At 43.2% G+C, this 19,716-nt stretch overlaps 1 protein-coding gene across 4 annotated transcripts in view; it reads left to right on the top strand.

The window, feature by feature from the left end:
* The window catches only part of LARS2 (leucyl-tRNA synthetase 2, mitochondrial), a 268,441-nt gene that overhangs the window by 223,770 nt on the left and 24,955 nt on the right, over nucleotides 1–19,716 (top strand). For all 4 annotated transcript variants that reach the window (XM_088474262.1, XM_088474260.1, XM_088474261.1 and 1 more), the window contains 4 exons: nucleotides 2,803–2,906; nucleotides 5,617–5,799; nucleotides 9,987–10,156; nucleotides 16,006–16,083. In XM_088474262.1, the coding sequence (XP_088330388.1) occupies nucleotides 2,803–2,906; nucleotides 5,617–5,799; nucleotides 9,987–10,156; nucleotides 16,006–16,083 (535 nt within the window). The remainder of the gene's footprint in view (nucleotides 1–2,802; nucleotides 2,907–5,616; nucleotides 5,800–9,986; nucleotides 10,157–16,005; nucleotides 16,084–19,716) is intronic.

The raw sequence follows: 19,716 nt of genomic DNA, 5'->3' as shown, positions 1-19,716 counted from the left end.
TCCAAAATCCTCCAAACGCAACCAACCAACCAAATCCAAACCACTTCACCGACAACACTCCAACAACCCCACCTCGAATCCACACACACCAAGCCATAAATAGTGTTTATTTTCCCGCACAAATTAAGGATGAATCATAGGGACGCACAATCAATGATGCGGCCGCAATCTAACGACGCATGTATAAATACGTCACAAAATCACATAGAATTTCTGGATGATTTCATGCTGGAAGCAGAGACATGGCTTCAAACCAGGGAAACAATGGTCAAAATTGCGGCGGTAAGGCCTTCATGCATTTTGTGTCAATGAGTATTTTATAACATAATATTGTGCAAGTTGAGAAGTGGCTAAATCTGCATATTTACCCAAATAGGTGAGGAGGATGACATGGAAGAGACTGCTGGCCCCAGTCAACCCGCCAAAGCTGCCAAAAAAAAAAGGCAGCCACATTTCACAAGCAAGGAGATGGAGGTTTTGATCCAGAAGTGCGTTGACATCCTGCCCCAGGCAGCCAGGAATATGAGCCAAAGCCAGAAGTGGAGAATGTGGGAGGAGGTCGCCGTTGCTGTCAATAGGGTGGGTGATTATGTCCGTCTAGCCCGGGATGTCAAACGGCGGTAAGTAAACACTTTCCCATCCTATAAACAAACCCCATTGTTAAAAAAAGGATAATGGTTCCAAATTCATTCCACAGATGGGCAGACTTCAAATATCGTCTAAAGCAAAAACTTGCCGACAGGGCTAGGCATGCAAGGGGGACAGGTGGGGGTCCCACCCCTGTGTCATTGGAGTTGACAGACTTAGAAGAGATGGCACAGGGGTGTGTGCAGGCTGTGGAGGTGTTTGGCGTGTCCAACATGGATACGGACATGCCAGACTTTGCGGCTCCTCATGTTGGCCAAGGTAAGTCTTGTCATGTCACCATCTCAGAAATGCTATTGTGCCAATATGTAGATTCTAATGTGAGTCTTTTCTCCAATTTCCTAACAGAGACAGAGGCGGATGAGTCTGCTCCAGAGGGGAGCCTTGGCCGCAGAATTTCTGCTGACTCTGCAGGGGAGGAACCAGTACATCCGGCTGAGGACCCTGCAGAAGCCAGTCCAGGGCGTGCCCCCTCGCAGGCAGTGGGCCTCCTCACAGAACTCAATTTTAAATCGGATTGCCATACGGAGATTCTGCAGAGGATGGACGCCAGTCTGATACGGGTGGCTGAGGCCCTGGAGCAAAATGCTGCGGCCAACGTGACCATTGCTCAGGCCCTGGCGGAAAATACCAGGGCCAACATCCGCATCGCCGATGCCCTGGAGCAGCTCGTTCGCCAGCACATGGTGGAGCCGACCTCCCTTCCTGCCGGAACATCCAGATCCTCCACCTCTGGCACAACATCAGGCAATCCTCCAAATGTGCCTAGCCCTGTGCCTAGTCCAGAGGCCACAACATCTGCCTCTGGACAGGCCAGCCCGATGGCATCCCGGACCCGGTCTGGCGCCCACCCTCACCCATCCAAACGGCCGAGAAAACGGTGACAGCAATGGCGACTTTTCCCACTTTCCTTCTGTGCTTGGCTCATATTCCTTTCTGGTCAAAACTTCCCTCTCCTTTCTTGTGAAATGTTTTTAAATTTTGTATTTACGATTATGTTAGTAGTTATGTTTTTTTTTTTTTTAGATCAAATATCTTGGCCACAAAAAAAGGCAATACAATATTATGCCAATTTGTTTGTGTGTAAACAATAAATTTTACAAAAAAAACAGACATTGTATTGTGACATTATTGTACAAATGGGTTACATTTAATCCTGGCCTTAAACGCAAAAACTGACCCTCTTATGTAAAAAAAAAGGCCTCTTTAAGGAACGTTTAAAAAAACACATAGCGATGCAAATTCAACAGTAAACCAAAAAAAAGGGGAGCTAATTAAAAGATGATGACATTATTTTTACAATAGGCCATAACCACCAAATTGTAGCCAAAAAAAAAACCCAAAAATGTACGCTAATTGATTATGTAATCATGACATTAGCAGCTCTGATTTCCACCTGCGTACGCTTTTGTGCTATCCCAATAAACTGCTTTCCAAACACATACCAAGCCGGATTTCAATCCAACACTAATTACTTTACTGACCAGCCACGATTAATCGCAGCACCATCGTGGAGTCCCGGGACGGAGGAGAAGGCCATCGCCAATGTGGTCGAGTAATCCTGACCCTAAGCTGTGCGAGCATTTTGAAGGGAAAGCGGATGTTTCAGTGACGTATGAGACGGTCCGAACTCATTTGACGTTCGCATCTGCTAATGTATGTACGCCCCAAAAACGCTTCGCCACGCCTGCGTTTTGTCATCTCCACCCCCGTCAACACCCAAAAACGCCCTGTTCTGTCAATCACATTTGACATGTCACTTCCTGTACGCTATTTTAGGAACGAGAGAAAAAAAGCTCGCAATTTGCCGTACGCGCATGCGCGGTGTAACCCCGACGCATGCGCGGTTAGTCAACATCGGAACGCAACGAGCGTACTGTTGTTAACGTGCGGCTCTGAATGAGGGCCTTAGTACTTGGAAATGTCTCTCAAATTCAATGAGCGATGCTTTCATCAAAATAAAGTTGTCCATTGGAGGCATTTAATTGCATTGGAGTGTGGAATATATTTCATTTTATATTATCTAAACTATCACTATGTTTTATTATGCTTTATTAAGAAAGATAAGACCAAAACAAATGTGAATATGATTTGTTTTTCCTCTCATGATTTTCATTGTGCTGCTCTCTTAATGTCCTTGTTGTTCTTTTTCTGAAGGGAGCCTTTCAGCAAGCTCTTGGTACAAGGCCTTATCAAAGGACAAACTTTTAAGCTATCCTCGTGTGGGAGATGCCTAAAGAGGAATGAAGTGGATATTAGAGGTTAGCTATGTGTGGATATTTTTGATGGACTATTGTAATAGAAACAAAAAAGGTGAACTTATATTTTTATTGGAAATAGAGTCTGTGATGCTCTGTTTTCCCTTTGTTTATTCTGTGTTGAGCAGATTGATTTCACGTGTGCGGGCAGGCTTCACATGGGTGACGTGAGGTCGGGACAGGTTTCACACGGGTGACTGATGCGCATTGGCTTCACATGGGTGACTATGCGGAAGGGCTTCACACGGGTGACTGGTGCGGACATACTTGACACGGGTGACTGGTGCGGACATACTTGACACGGGTGTCTGGTGCGGACATACTTGACACGGGTGTCTGGTGCGGACATACTTGACACGGGTGACTGGTGCGGACATACTTGACACGGGTGACTGGTGCGGACATACTTGACACGGGTGACTGGCGTGAACAGGCTTCACACAGGTGATAGGTGCAGACAGGCTTCACACGGGTGAATTGTGACTTTTTTTTTTCCCCAATAAATGTTTTTTAGTCATACAGCAACATTAATTTGTACGGTTGCATCAAAATGCTGTATCAACAGAAACAATAACTACAAATCTGGAACATTCACTTGCAATAAGAAAAAAAAATATCATGGTCATTTTATTTTTTAAACAACATAGAAAAACAAAAGATTGTCAGTATAATGTGGACCCTAACTTGTAGAGATAAAATCATTAGTGTTGTGGTACAGTAAAGAGGGGAGTAAGGAAAGATAAAAGGGATTACCCTTTGGCCATCACAGGCATATGTTATCACCATATTTCTTGGAACTGTCACAGCTGCCTAAATCAGCGAGCAAGTCCACACCAATCAAAGACTCTTTACCCATCATAGTGATACACAGATCCCATGTTGACGGAGTACAGTATATAGACTTAAATTAAAAAATCCAGACCCATTGTTCAACATGTAAAGTTTTTTTAGAAATAGTTTCCAGCTGCTCAGAAAAGATACTTGTTGGTCATCCCATAGCACTGCATGTATAGAACAGAGAAAAGGGCTGCTTCAGAGTGGCATGCAAATCTGCTTTGCTGATGGATCTTGCAATTTATCACACCTCACATGCATCTGAGCCAGGCATATATGCAACTACGACCAAGGGCTGGCAATTCCCTGCCATACATATCTCAGTCACATCTCAGCTTGCAGCAGAATGGGTGTAACTTGCCAGTAGGACAAGTGTTCTAAATGCATGTCATCGGCATGTGGGCAGAATTGCGGGTATTTCTTGCACCAGTTATAGGACTGATTCAGACTTGCGCTGATCGTGAAGATGGCTAGTTTTAGCCGTGAATGAATGGGGTGAAGGTCCATATTTATTACCGAGCACACCAAGCAAACACACTGTTGACAAATCTAAATAAGGCCCATAGTATCCCCAGAAAAGGAGATTCCTGTTGTCATAAAAACTAAACTTCTGTTAATCTGTCCATGTCCTGACGTCACAAAACCTCCCTAACATAGAGATATAGTTGACCATATAAAATTCCAGGTCAAGAAAACAAAATGTTGAAATGCAATGCAACCAGGATAGCACCTTTGGTCTTGTCTGCATATGATGGTACCTACTCATATTATGCTAAAGCCATTATGACCACAGCCTAGGGGGAACTATTAAATAGTGCATTATCAAAAACATTTTAGAAATAAGATTACATAAGCATTTGACTTTCAAAGTAGTACCAAGTTGCATGGAAGTGAATTGGGTGGTTTAATTTAATCGCATTTGGTCATGCTTTCTTATATAACTTCAGGAAAATCCCCTAAAAATAATCTGTTGTATCGATAAAGTAGGGATCTACTAAAAGTCAAATTTATAACCTTTTTAAAATTGCCATAAATTACCGGTAAAATAAAGAAATTCCTTGTCCCAGCTCTCTCTAAAAGCAGCAAAAGATAAAATGAATATGTAGACTTTGCACTTCATTCATGGAGCTGTCCCCGAAATCAAATGCTCACAGGATCCACCTTAAGTGGGGTCACGTTGAATTGCTTTTCAGCATCACAGGGGCAGAGCCACAGAGCATAGTTTTATGGGGATGGGGGATTAACAGTCACCATGTCGACAGTGACATTATTAATCCCGGAATTCAGACCCCAACATGTCGACACTGTTAACACGCTACTTAGAGCATGTTAACCGGATTGGCATTACGACTGTGAACATACTGGTAATAGAAGCTTGTATAAGAAGTATATTTGATGCTATTATTTAAAGTTACGTATACATTCTTTAAATATGGAGTGTCTAAACCCTACTGTTACAACAACATGGTTTAAAAAATCATTACATATACAGTGCTAAAAACCTAACATATATTTGTTTACCCATCATAACAATTATTAAGTTGTACACACATATTTACAGAATACACATTGGGTTCATATATCACTCAGTGAAAGAAGTGGCGAAGCAGACCAGTGGAGCAGTTGCCAAGGCAACCAATCAGCTTCTACCTATCATTTTATAGAATGTACTTTGTGAATGCTACCTCAAATCTGATTGGTTGCTATGGGCAACTTCTCCACTGGTCCACTTTACTCTTTTAACTGCTTGATACATGAATCCCATTGTTACGCATGTGTGAAAGTGGTCTACCAGGTGAGTTTACCACTTATAATCCCACCGTAACGCACATATTTTTTTTTTTACTTGTAACATTGTAATTTTTTTTTTGTCTGGAAGGATCTGAATATGTTCATGCCGAGACCGGGGAGAAACTCCAGATAACATGGGAGAAGATGAGCAAATCCAAACACAATGGAGTGGATCCGGAGGAAATGGTGGAGAAATACGGCATTGACACTACTCGTCTCTATCTTTTATTTGCAGCCCCTCCAGAGCAAGACATATTATGGGATGTAAAGAGTAAGTAGCTCCTCCTGCCTTCATAAAATATCCAATTAGGGACGTTTTCGTAAATAGTGTCATGTCACTGTAGTGGATATTTATCCAGTTCTTTTTCCAGCAATTGTGATTTAACTTCTGGCTATGACTGATGTCAATAGAATTCAGCTTATTTTTATTTATTTTTTAAACCTTTCACAATGCATTTACAAAAATAACAAAAATTAAAGAGTAAGATATATGCTTATGAGACATAGCATAATTCTCATTATATTTTCATAAAATAAGGTGTTCTTAGCATTAAAGGTGAGTAATATTATTGATGATTACATTTTTGTCTTTTAATAGTAATTTACCTCAGAAACAAGGAATTCATGAACATGGCTTTTATTTAAAATGCCTTTGTAGAGTTCGAGGGCTCAGTTATTCAGATAGTACTATCTTTATATAGTGCTTTCATAAGATTCTCTTTAAGCGTTGTAACAAGGTGGCATTGTGTCCTGTGCCGGCCCCACCCCCTAAATCAGTGATGTCTAGTGGGTGGGGCCGTCGGCTCTGAGAAGTAGAGCAATGGCTGAAGCATCCTATGGACGCTTCTGCCTGCCCTTGAGCATCTCTTGCATGCTTCGGGCGGCTCTACAGTAGTGCTACTGGCTGCAGGGTGCCGGTCGTCAAGCCTCATGCAGGTTCCCTGGAGCAGTGATGGTGTTCCCAGCGTGACGGCACAGGTCACACACCCCTAATTATGGCCCTGCTTTCTAACTGTGCTATTTACTAAGCCTTTTCACATTTAAAGCTGCGCTGCCACTACCTGAAAGATATGCTCCTCCTTGTAGCCCTGGGGGATGCTATTTGCAGCCATTTTTCCTAGGATCTGCCAGCTCTATAATATAGGGCCAGCAAATCAATTCACCACTACTAAATGGTGGCTGAGGGGAACGTGTGAGCAGGAGGACCAATCGCAAGCTACAGTATCTTGAGCACTGCTTGTATTCATTTTAAAAGTTAGTATTACAGACCCACTATTCCTTTCAGCTCTTTGTTCTTTAGATTCATAATTATTCCCTGATAATATGGCAGTTCACTCCTACTGTATGAAGACAGGTGTGACAATAAGACATCATTCCTATAGGACATGATTACTCTTTGTCATTATATATAATGTTATGGCTGTGTTTTTTTTTAATCAATGTTTCCAGCGGACAAGAGTAATTCAATTTGTGCTGTATTTATAAGATTTACGTGACTCTTACTTTAGCAAAATATGGAAACTTTGTTAGAATTTTTTATTGATTTAAGCTAAATTGGCGCAGATTTGCTGTTTAAGTAGAGATCCGTGATTGCCAAGAAAGATAAATGCAAATTGACTTTTAGCATTTCTAGTGGAAAATAATGATTAACTGATGATTACCATTTGTATGTGTGCAATTGTCAATGAACGATATTGATTAGGCTGTATGTGGTTCAGGCTTGCAGCATAACTATTGAGTAATTGAGATCTATTCAATTTGGCCAAACAAATTAGTGTCCAAATTGGGTCTGGTCTCTGGCCATCAGCCTGAGCAGCTGGATACTTACATACAGTATCTATCCATTTTATTTTTCTGTAGACTAATACTTACTGTCAGTGTCTTTAAATTCATTCTACAGCCTTCAGTTTTCTTAGTATCAGTTTACTTTCTGTATGTTAATGATGCCCTTTGAACATTGTAATGGGTGTTTTGTCTACTAAAGCTAGGTACACACTGACACACTGAAGCGATGTTGGGAAGATTTGCCTTTTCGGAACGACATATCACCTACATCGCTCAGTGTGAATGCATGTTTGCACGCTGCCGCGGTCACTAGCGACAGTAGCCAGGTTTGATGTGCTGCACATCAAACCTAGCTATAATGCTAGTGGCCAATGCATTGTTAGTGAATGACATAACAGGTGCGGGGCAGCTCCCAATTAATGTGAATAGATGCCATTCGCATGCGCACGGCATCTATTCACGCGACGCCAGAACGGCAGCGGCCAGGCTGTTTTAGCAGGGCGCTACAGTGTTCACAGCCTAGCATGAAAACTATTCATTAAAGTCGTTCAGTGTGGACGCACAATCACTGTTGACGGGCATTCGCTCTGATGTCGGAACGAATGCGCGTGCTGTCCAGGTTACTTCTCAATTGCTTTCAATTGTTTATATCTCGAATACACTTGTGTTATTACATTAAGTATTGAATTAGAAAAATAAACTAACATTTAGGAGCTGATATTTAGTGAGCTCATCAGCTGAGTTTAATGAATCGAAGCCGATATTTACTGAGGTCATCTGTTGAGTTTAATGAATAGAAGCCGTTATTTACTGAGCTCATTGGTTGAGTTAATGAATAGAAGCAGATATTTCCTGAGCTCATCGGTTAAGTTTAATGACTGCCAGGTGTCTGTTCTGATACTGAGACATACATGACTTGTACTTAAGGTTTAAAGTTTGAAAGATAGATCTCCTTTTGCTGTTTGAGACTGTTTGATCAGACCCAGGTTTTCCTCAGCCTTTCTTATATCCTGAAGGAACATTTTGTTCTGTGCAAGTTTGGCAGGCGTTGGGTTAGCTTGTCGGTATCTGCTATTTTAGACATAGAAAAGAGATATTCTCAGTTTATGGGAAATTAATAGTTTATCTTAACATTAATGCAGCTGGCAGTGAAAGTGTCTGCTTTGATATAAGGCACAAAAGCATAAATATATTTGAATCTAAAAAATATCATCTTTTAAGTTCCTAACATATATTATGCAGCACAGTAAATTGAGGTGCTCATGATGCAAACATTATATACAATAGCATGAAACAGACGGTAAAGAGGGCTTTGTACAATCTGGTGTGTGGAACAGTTGATAAAAAGTGGCATAACGTTTGGAACTAGAACGCGTAACAGCACTTCTAAGAGGAGTTAAGTATCAGTCTATAGATTTACAAAACTTATGTGAAGCTGCCAACACTAATACCCCTTTTACACCAGAGCTAAAACCTGGGTTATTGCAGGGTTATCCCGGGTAGCTCCTTGGTGTAAAAGGGGAAAGGGCTGGATTGCTGGGTCGATTGACCCTGCAATCCACACCAGGTAACTTGCAGGGTTTAACACTGGAATAACCCGTGAAACCCTGCAGTGTAAACGGCATGATCCGGGTCAGGGTGACCTGGATCGTGCCGCATGCCTGCCGATGATGTCATCACCAAGCACCCACTTCTGGTCAGGGTGGAGGAGAACCACTCGGACTAGGGTGCAGGAGCTCCGGACTGGGGTTGTATTGGCTAGAGACGGAGTGAGTGATACGTCTAATTAAAGACTGTACCCTGAATTCCGGCTGTGTGGTCTTACAGTTCCCTGTCTTGGGAGGGGAATTGCTGGATGCCACCACTATCTACAATTACTAAGTCTTTCTCATGTGACATTCAAAGTATCGGGCACATTAAACAGTCCTTGAGGTTTTGCTACCTTCCCAATCATCTGTTTATGTGGATGGGCCTAATTCCTCAAATAAGCTGTTCCTAAGGCATGTTTTTCTAAGTAAAATATGAGTTACATAACATTATCAATCAGTTGATATATTTATAATTATATTTAGACTCATTAAACGTTATAAAATTAACATCAAGGCTATGGTTTATATTTTGTATGCAATCTATCACATCCTCCAGCTCGGAGTAACCCATTTTTTTTTTCACATCATCTTTGCTGATCCATAGCACCAAGTAGGCAGCTGAGATCATCAAAGAATGAGCTTTGTTCCATATCAACAAGTGCCCAAATAAGGGGGGTGCATCACTAGCCCTACACAGATTGGAGCTCTGGTAATGCAACTGTAACTGAACGTAGGGCTTGTTTGGAACTGTTGGGAAACAGAATACCATTCACTTGCCTCCAAACGCTGTAATCCAAGATCAGGCTGTATAAAAATTCTCCAATCCATTGTCGACACATAATCGTGGAGTCACACATTCCCCAATAGTAAAGTAAATTTTCTTAACAGAGCTTAGCCTTGGCTATATGTTCCATATAATATCTAGCCACAGCAGTCGGGTATGAGGCCGTGAGATATCAAATCTAAAATGTCAAAAAATATTATGTCTTCTAAAAATGAGTATTGGAAGCAGCCTTTGCAATGTTGTATCCGTTTGAACATTTTCATTTGATTTATTTCTGATCAGGGCTTTTTTTTTTCGCAGCTGACGCAATACCTGGGGTACAGAGGTGGCAGTCACGAGTGTGGGCAATAGCAAGCAAGTTTATTGAAGCCAGGAGCTCCTCAGTTGTACCCTCTCCCAAACTTCTCAGCAAGAATGAAATAGCAGAGGCCCAAAAAATCTGGCAAAACAGAAATCTTACTGTTTGTAAGGTAATCAGTCGTATAAGAGTTAAAGTGTAATCTTGGAATGCTAGTGCGTATTTTCACATTGAAGATGATTATACACATACAGTGTTGAGTAGAAGTGGATAAGTGGATATTGTTAAAATAAATATAAAAATATGGTAGTTGAATATAAAAATATGGTAATTCTGTCCTGCTTTCACAGAAGCCCAGATGTGAATCATCGTGTTTTTTAAATAACCCTTTATAACACAAACTTCAGGGTTAGATAATTATACTGATTTTTGTTTTGTATTCATGAAGAATTTTATGTTAGCTTATTCCCATGACATATATTATGCCCATATAACATGAGCTTTCGTTCAGAATGTCCTGAAATGCTGGCTTTTTGTGGCATAATATTGTTTGGGAAACATTCACTGCTATTCAGGCTTAGAACTGTCTGGCCTGTCTCTTGCCACACTTGTGTAATTTTTTCGTGCAACATTTGACTGAGCAACCATAATTAAAACACTAGCTGCTCCGCTAAGCTGCAATCTGGTTGTTGATATTACTGGGGAAACAGTGAATGCAGTGCATGATTGTACATGTAGGTTTCGGCCTGATCCACTGTTAATGGATTCATTGAAATGAGTACAATTTTATTTTAGGTTTCCAGTAATCTATATAATAAGCGAGAAAGCCTGTCTGTTTGTCCTTTATGCACGGCCAGAGTTTTGGACCTAGCTCTACCAAATTTGGCATGGTGGTGTAGTTTGACCAGGATTAGGTCTTTGCCTAGGTTTTAACTTCGATTTAACAATCCCTAGAAATGGGGACACTCTTAAATTACACCGTTCCGGTGCTGGCTCAAGTGGAAATTGTGAGTCTGCCAAAACCTGTGTGAAAGCTACAAAAGTATAATTTTGACCTCACAGTCAGCTAATGTCACACTTTCTGACTCATGCAAATTCATATTAAATCCAGAGTTAAGCTGGGTACACAATACATTAACGATATGTGTACACAGCAATGCGATGGGCGAATCCCACTCCGACGGGCCAACATATCAAGCGGCCAATACACATTAGACAATCCGTGCCCGACCGCTCGATATGTTGGCCCCTGCTGCATCTTGCGGCATGGGATCGCCAGCCGCATTGTCGGGTTGAGCTGCATGTAGGGGTGTCCTGACAATGCGGCTGATGACCAAACAGGCGTGCACAACAGCTAATATAGTGGGTATATACTAGACTATTTTGACGATACGTTGGCCTCGGGAAAAAAATGTGTACCCAGCTTTTAGTCCTTTTTAAAGTGACCATATATATTAGTCAGCACTCTGTGTTTGGATGCAAGAGCGTATGTAGAACTTTGGGGCAAATAGCAAGATCTTAAAAGGGCCCCGCAATAGGTAAAAAACAAAACAAAACACATATACATTTGCCCCCATAAAGAGCCCATTTATGTTATGCCACACAGAAACCCATTCAGGTTCTGCCACACAGTAGTACCCATTAAACACATTATGCCTTATGCCATGCAGTAGTAGTGCCTCTTATAAATTATGCCTTACAGTAATGCCCCTTACACATTATACCACATAGTAATGCCCATTACAGATTATGCCACATAGTAGTAGTGCCCCATATAGCACATTATTCCACACAAAAGTAGTGCCCCTTACACATTATGCCACAGTAATGCCCGTTCTAACATTATGCCACACAGTAATGCCCCTTACACATGCATTCATGTTAGCAAACAGTGGGGTCCTTTGCAGGATCAATGGAATGGGCTAATAGGCGAGGACAATGTAAACAAATTAGGGTACACCTTCAGGGTCCAGTCTTCAACCCGGGAAACGCCTGGTATCCTTGCTAGTAGTGCATACAGGGAAAGGTAGGCAACGTCTTGGGAATGCCTAGACCTGCTAGACCTGCATCAGTTGTAATATGACCTCTTGTGAGTCAGTTTGAATACCAGTTAGACTGTTTATGGCAAGGCGACATAAATTATCGTAAGTTCAAACGGAGCATGATAGTGGGTGCCCGACAAATAGGACATTCCGATCTACGGTGTTGTCATGTGTGTGCCAAGAATACAGCATGGAAGGCATTACCGCCCACCATGTGGTGCTTAATGATAGTGACCAAAGGTGTCTGGCCAGAATTGTCTGTGGTAACAGACAAGCAACACTGGCTCAAATCACATCCACATTCAATACAGGGCAGCACAGACGGTATAATGGTTAGCATTACTGCCTCACAGCCCTGAGGTCATAGGTTCGATTCCCACTACGGCCCTAACTGTGTGGAGTTTGTATATTCTCCATGTGCTTGCGTGGGTTTCCTTCGGGTATTCCGGTTTCCTCCCACACTCCAAAAATATACTGGTAGGTTAATTGACTCCCAACAAAAATTTACCTTAGTGTTTATGTGTGTGCGTGTACATGTGGTAGGGAATATAGAGTGTAAGCTCCACTGGGGCAGGGACTGATGTGAATGGCCGAATATTCTCTCTGTAAAGCGCTGCGGAATATGTGTACGCTATATAAATAACTGGTAATAAATAATAAATAAATAATACAGGAGGTACCAGACAAATATCCAGCAGGTCAGTGCAGCGTTCTTTTGCTTCCATCAGATATGGGAGCAGAAGACTTACCAGAGTGCCTCTGTTAACACTACAACACCGGACACAGCGCCTCACCTGGGCTAATTGGACCCTGGAGGACTGGCAACATGTGGCGTGGTCCAGGGGCGTGCAGTCAAGATAGGCAGGAGAGGCAGAGCCTCCCCTGTTATACTCCTGAGATTGGATATAAAAATTATTAGAATAATATAAGAAGATATTTATAACTTAGAATCATCTTCTTTATTTATTGTAATATTTTTTATAATTAACAATCACCAGCTATGTGGCGCTCCCTGGGACTGCAGGGAGACGAGAGATGAGGCAGCAACAGCTTAGCCTCGCTTCAGTATAGTCAGACATTGCTTGCAAAACTGGGGATGGGGCCACCCCACAAGTAGTAGAAATAGAGGCATGCCTCTGAGTATGGCGGCGTGTCTTCAGCACTGATGGACACCTTGGATTTGTCATGTAACCAGGAAGTGTACTGCAGTGTTTAGAGATCGGAGCTCAGTCAGCAACAGCAAGAAAAAAACAGTGATGCCTAGTGTAGTGAGCGGAGAGTTACAGTGAGTAGGAGGTGAGACAGGCTCCCAGCACTCAGACCCATCTCCATGTGTGCCTCCCCAGCCATTAACCTCACCGCATGTCACTGGCATGGTCCGATGAGTCACGGTTCTTGTTTTGGGTTGATGGTAGGGTCTGGGAGTAGTGCAAACCCCATGAGGCCATGGACCACAGTTGGCAAGGCACCATGCAGGCTGGTGGTGGTACCCTAATGGTGTGGATGTGTTCACATTGCATGGGTTGGGCCCACTGGTCTTCCTGAACACGTCAATGACCCAAGTTGTCCAGAATTGGTTCAAGGAGCATTCTGGAGAGTTCAGATGAATTAATTGGCCATCACGTTTGCCAGACATGAACCCAATCGACCAGTTGCATTTGCAAATATCAGGGAGCTGTGGGAAGCTATCCAGACAGCATCGGTCCACTGGTTAGAGAGGGAAATCCATTAAGCTACTTAGAGCCTGACAAGCTAGTACTTATTTTTATGATTTTGTTTGTTTTGTACAAAAAAACTACCTGCGGATATTTTAATCAAGGCCCTGGACTGGTGTGCTTCTGAATGGCTGCCATCGTCTACCCCACGAGACAGCACCCCTTAACCCAATCTTGTGATACATGGTGGAGAATGAAAGCAATGCACCTAAATTGCAGCCAAACATTTTTTTTTATTTTTTTTTATGAAAAATGTAAAGCGACAGGCACCCATTTATTTTTTGCTGTTTGAAAAAGACTGTTATATTGTGAAATTCCTGTGAATACCACGAGATACCATGGTAGACATACAGTAGTCAAGGCGCTGCTTCAGCGACTCAGCAGAAAGCTACCAGGGTGCAGCAATCTGCCATTGAGGAGACCCAGAGGCAACAGCAAATAAATATTGATGAGCTCCGGAGGCAATAATAAATGGATGCTGAGGAAACCTGGAGGCAGCAGCACCAAGACCGCAAAGCCATGAAAGAGACGGTGCAGCACCTGGCAACACTGTCTGGAAATGCCTCCAAGGATGTCACAACTAGCTCCAGCTCTATATGGGCTAGTCATTTTTTGCAAAAGATGGCAAAGAGTGATGATGTCGAAGACTGTCTAACCCATTAATCTAATCTTGCAACTATATAGATGGTGGTTTAATAAGTAAGGTAACAAGACTTCTCACGTTCTCTGTTTCATTCTAATTTCCCGCCAGGCCAGAGCATGTTGACCACTGGTTCGCCTCACGGCCATTAGACTGCGCCTCATATCAGTCATACTGTCTCAACATCAGTTGTAAGATGGCAGGGCTGGCAGACACATGGTCAAACATTGAGGAGCATAGTGTGATCAGAATTCTGCGTCTAAACGGCACAAAAGCAGCTGAAATTCACCGACAACTTTTAGAGGTGTACAGTGATAACGTCATGTCACGGAAACAGATTTAGGTGTGATGCACTGCCTTTGATAACGGCAGGACAGATGTTCAAGATGAGCAGCGATCCGGCTGGCCAAGCATATCCAACACTGATGACAATTTGTGCCGCATTGAAGGTCTGATTCAGAAGAACAACGCATTCGAGTTAGTGATATTACTGATGAACTGAACATCGCAGTGGGTACTGTGCATAACATCGTTCATGATCAACTGGGGTACAGAAAAATGTATTCACGCTGGGTATAGTAGCAACTCACAGAAGTTCACAACCAATAGGATGGGATTGTCTCTCGTGCACTTGACGCGGTACCATGAGGAGGGAGAGCAGTTCCTGCAGTGTATTGTTACAGGCAATAAAACGTTGGTGCATCATGTGACATCGGTGACTAAGCAAGCACCCATGACATGGAAACACGCATCGTCCCCAAAGAAATTCAAAACAACTCCATCAGAAGGTCATGACTATGTTTTGGGACCACAAGGGCATGCTTCTTGTTGACTTCCTCACCAAGGAAGATACTGTGAATGATGACCGCTGTTGTGACACACTGAACCGGTTGTGCAGGACAATTTATTGAATACGACCATTGTTGCTGCGACAGACGTCGTACTGCTGCACGATAATGCCAGGCCACACTCAGCGGCCAATGGCACGCGTGAGTTGTTACAGAACTACCAATGGGAAGGTACAGGATCATCTTCCTACAGCCCTGATCTCTTCTGACTATTGAAGAAGCACCTGGGTGGAAGGCGATTAGCAACCGATGGTGAAATTCAGCAAGCCATCATGGCTTCAGGAGATTGACACTGATTTCTTCTATGCAGGGACAGATGACATGGTGTACTTTTGGAAGAAATTGGGGACTATGTGAAAAAATAATCTGTAGCAAGGCCATACTATTGATTATACATATATGTGCAAGTTGAATAAATTTACACAATGAGCGGTCTTGTTACCTTATTTACTGAACCACCCTCGTATGTATACGGGCGTGTGGATAACATCATGGCTCAATCTGTCCTAATTTTCAATGGAGGTATGTTAGGTATATGTACAACAATAATTACCACCAGTGCACAATAGCATTGTATTCTTCCTTCCTTTTTATACGAATTACCAAAAACAAAAGTTTTTGTCAGTATGGTAATTATGAACCACTTCCAAAACAGGTGTAGCCTGTAAACCATGCATGAAAATTATAAAATGATTCACCTTGAGAAATTAACCCATTTCTGTTAAGTTCCATAAATGAATAATTGTAAAAATGCCTTTTTTTGTTTGTGTTGCTAGGTAACCAGCTACTTCACTGAGGATTTCGTTTTCAATGCAGCTATTTCCCAGCTCATGAGTCTAAGCAACATACTCTTGGTAAGTGCATCTACTCCCTCCTTTACAAATGTGCGAATGTGACCTGTGATCAGTTATAATATGAATCTGAGGATGCCTGTTCCTTGAACAGGAGGAACAGATTTGCTTTGTTTAAGCATAGAGCGGTTTCAGTAATATTGTTCCATAGATACTCAAGATATATGCACTAATCCCTGACATTGTTTTCTGACTCCTAGGAAATTAGTCACCAGTGTCAATGACACTGCTGACTAACTTCCAAGGACACCTACTTTAATACACAGTGGTCAAAGGCGCAGTTCAATTTAAATGGATTCTATAGACAATATACATTTTTTTTGCTAAATGCAATGGTAGTTTGTAAAAGCCACACTTTAAAGTAGAAGTAACCTCCAAAATGTATAACAGCTATTTCAAAACACCATGTATGAGGCCAGCGCCGCAACTAGGGGGTACATGCCTTACCAGGGTGGTGTGCCTGTGCCCCTGTGGGCTCCCCCTCCTCCCCGTCTCCTGCAGTGTCTGTACTTCGCCGGGCACAGGAGCCTCTCTGTGGCTGCTGTTGAGTACAGCCGCAGAGCAACAAAGGTAAGCAGCATACCATGAGAAGGAGGAATGATGAGTAGGAGAAGGAATGAGGTGGAGGAGGTCTACCATGGTATATGTGCATAATGGGCTCTACCATGGCAAAATTGTATAAGGGTCTCTATCATGGCATAATGTGTATAAGGATCACTACTGTGGTGTAACGTGTATAAGGAGCTCTACTGTTGTGTAACGTGTATAATGGGCTATACTGTGGTGTAATGTGTATAAGGGACTCTACTGTCTGGCATAATATGTATACGGGGTACTACATTTTGCCATAATGTGTAAGGGGCATTACTGTGTGGCACAATGTGTTATAAGGGGCATTACTTAGTGTGGCATAATGTGTAAGGGGCATTGCCATCACAAAACCACACCCCTTTTTCAGAAGAACACCCCTTTTTTTGTTTTACTTTGGGTTTTTTGGGGGGAAGGGGGCTGGGTGACAAAAATTCTAGTTTTGGCCCTAATGAGGCATCTATCTGCGACAATGATAAAGTGGTCAAGGGCTTTATTTATGACCAGCAGAATGGCCAAGGTGCAGTGAGAAATATTATTTGGCGCCATACACAACTTTGCCTAGATTTCCTACAAATAGCCACAGAAGCTTGATTTTGATTTACTACCTTGTGCTAATGAGAGAACCTGCAGCAATAATGCGGAGGTTTGTGCGTCTTGTAGTGGAAAGCCATGCTGCCCGGTGATTTTATGCTACCCACCTTAACCGTCATCATTAGTATCGGCACTTACACCAGCCCCATGCTAACGATCCACCAGAAACGCTTCCCTTCCCCGTATACGACTTAGAATCGCCGAACACGACTTAGAATCGCACTGAGATTTTAATACACACCCACGATGCTCCCATGACACTCCCACATGTCAGGGTGGTTTCATGCACTCGCGTGGTTGCTGCCCTGAAACACCCAATTTCACGAAGAGACAGATCAGTCAGAGTTCCTTCAGATACACAAAAATGCGTACATTTGCACGTGCGTTGCCTTTTGCATCTGTGCACAAAAATTTGACTCATCTCCTATGTCTGGTTTGTGAAGCATAATGGCGACAATTGTTTTCCAAGGAACCGGTATGTAATGCCGGCGGATCAAATACCGACAGCTAACCCTACCTCCCCCAACCCTAACCCTTCTTTAGGGGTGCCTAACCTCCCCCCTAGTGCCTAACCGTAACCTCCCCACAGGGGTACCTAAATCTAACCCCCCTCCCCTCACCCTAAACCTAACCCTCCTGGGGTGATGCCTAACCCTTGCCCCTCTTTCCCCTAGCCTAACCCTAACCTTCCCCGGGGGGTGCCTAACCCCAAGTCCCCCCAGGTGGTCCCTAAACCTAACTCCCCCCATCCCCGGGCTAAGTGTTATACTTACCCGTCCAAGGTTGATCGGAATGGCAGTGGTCGTTCCTCCAGCGTCGGGTTTATCATAGGCGTCGGCATTTCGATGCCTATCTTAAGTCCCTTGTCGGACAGTACTAGTCGGGATTTAGACCGGCGACATCGCGTCCGCCGGTCTATTAACTACATCCTGTTTTTCAAATCTGGTCTTCATGGCCCACTCACAGTTCAGACATTAGAGATATCCCTGCTTGACTGAGGTAATAATTAATCCACCTGTACTCATGCATGGATGTCTTAGTAGTCTTATTAACTTTGTCCCACAGAGTAAGCGAAAATTTGAATCATGGGTACTGAGTATGCCGAGGCCGGCCTGCAATTCCAGTGGAGCCAACAAATCGAGCTGAGCTTCTATAGAAACCCACCAATTATGGGCGTAACTATACCTAGGGGGACCCCATAGCAAAATTTTCATAGGTTCCCCGCTGACACCCGCCCTCCCCCTCCGCCACCCACCCTCTTACCTCCACAACTTAACTCCCCCCCCCCCCATGGTCGTCTTCCTTCAGCATGTGCTGCACAGAGCGGGCACATCTCCTCTCCTAGTCAGCTCCGACTAATGATGGGAGGAAAAGTGGCCGTGCTGAGCCTGCTGGGACATACCTGGGTCACTGCTTCGCCTCCTCACAGTATCAGTCAGAGAGGAGAGACAGAGGTGACCAGGAGGGCAGAGGTGCCCTCTGAGCTAGCCTGGCAGTGTAGGGGGAGGGCCGGGCCCCTGTGGCGGCCCAGGCCCCATAGCAGCCGCACCTAATATAGTTATGCCAGTGCCACCAAGGGTTTAGCGTGCCATGAAATTATATTATTTAAATGGGCAGCGTAATAATAATGTATGAAGACCAGTAGACCAAGACCCCCTCTCCAACACTGGTGTGGACAGTTGTGACCTTTTTATTCTAGGCTTCAGGCCTCCCCAAACTTCCCCTAGACAAGGAGATCAACGCCACGGGTGGGATATGAACAGGCAGGGTTTGGAATAAGATTCATTCTAACAGTATAAATTTTCCTAATCTAGGAATTAAAATTTGTCCGCCATCTGTCAAAAACCTGAGCCAGTGTACAAAGAAGGAGCACATAATTTGCTTTATACAATTGGGAATAATAATTTTTCAAGGAGATACCTAGATATCTAATGGAGGAGGGTCATCATTAACTTTTGGCTTCCAGGATAGGCAGGTCCTGATGGGACACGCATAGAAGTTTAGATATTTTGCGACAATGAAAAAGGTCCAACAGAGGTTAAGAGAATGCAGCTCGAAATTTTGGAACTCAACAAATAAAAAGATAGTGGGATCAAATGGGGGAGTGGGGGGTTCAGCGCTTTTCCAACCTTTAGTCTCAAGGTGTGTGGGTTATTTTACCAAAAAAATAGGAAAACAAATATAGTATACACTATGTCAGTCCAAAAACATAAACTCAACAATAGAGCACGCAGGATGAGTACCCAGAATCCCCCCCCTGACAGACTAGAGTGCAAGCACCATGTTCTTAAGCCCCGCCCCTCGTTGCAAATTGCCGTGGTTCGCTGGTAAATATGGAGAAGGCGGAGCCAGTATGATGTGATTCCATTAGAATTGAGTCATTTGGCTCCGCCCCCTCCCAATTGACCTGCGAATCGCTGCATTTTGCTGTGAGAGGGAGGGGCGGGGCCTAAT

This window comes from Taudactylus pleione, unplaced genomic scaffold (assembly GCF_031769625.1).
Source record: "Taudactylus pleione unplaced genomic scaffold, aTauple2 ptg000150l, whole genome shotgun sequence".
NCBI classification, from domain to species: Eukaryota; Metazoa; Chordata; class Amphibia; order Anura; family Myobatrachidae; genus Taudactylus; species Taudactylus pleione.
This window is presented reverse-complemented; position numbering and strand designations above follow the sequence as displayed.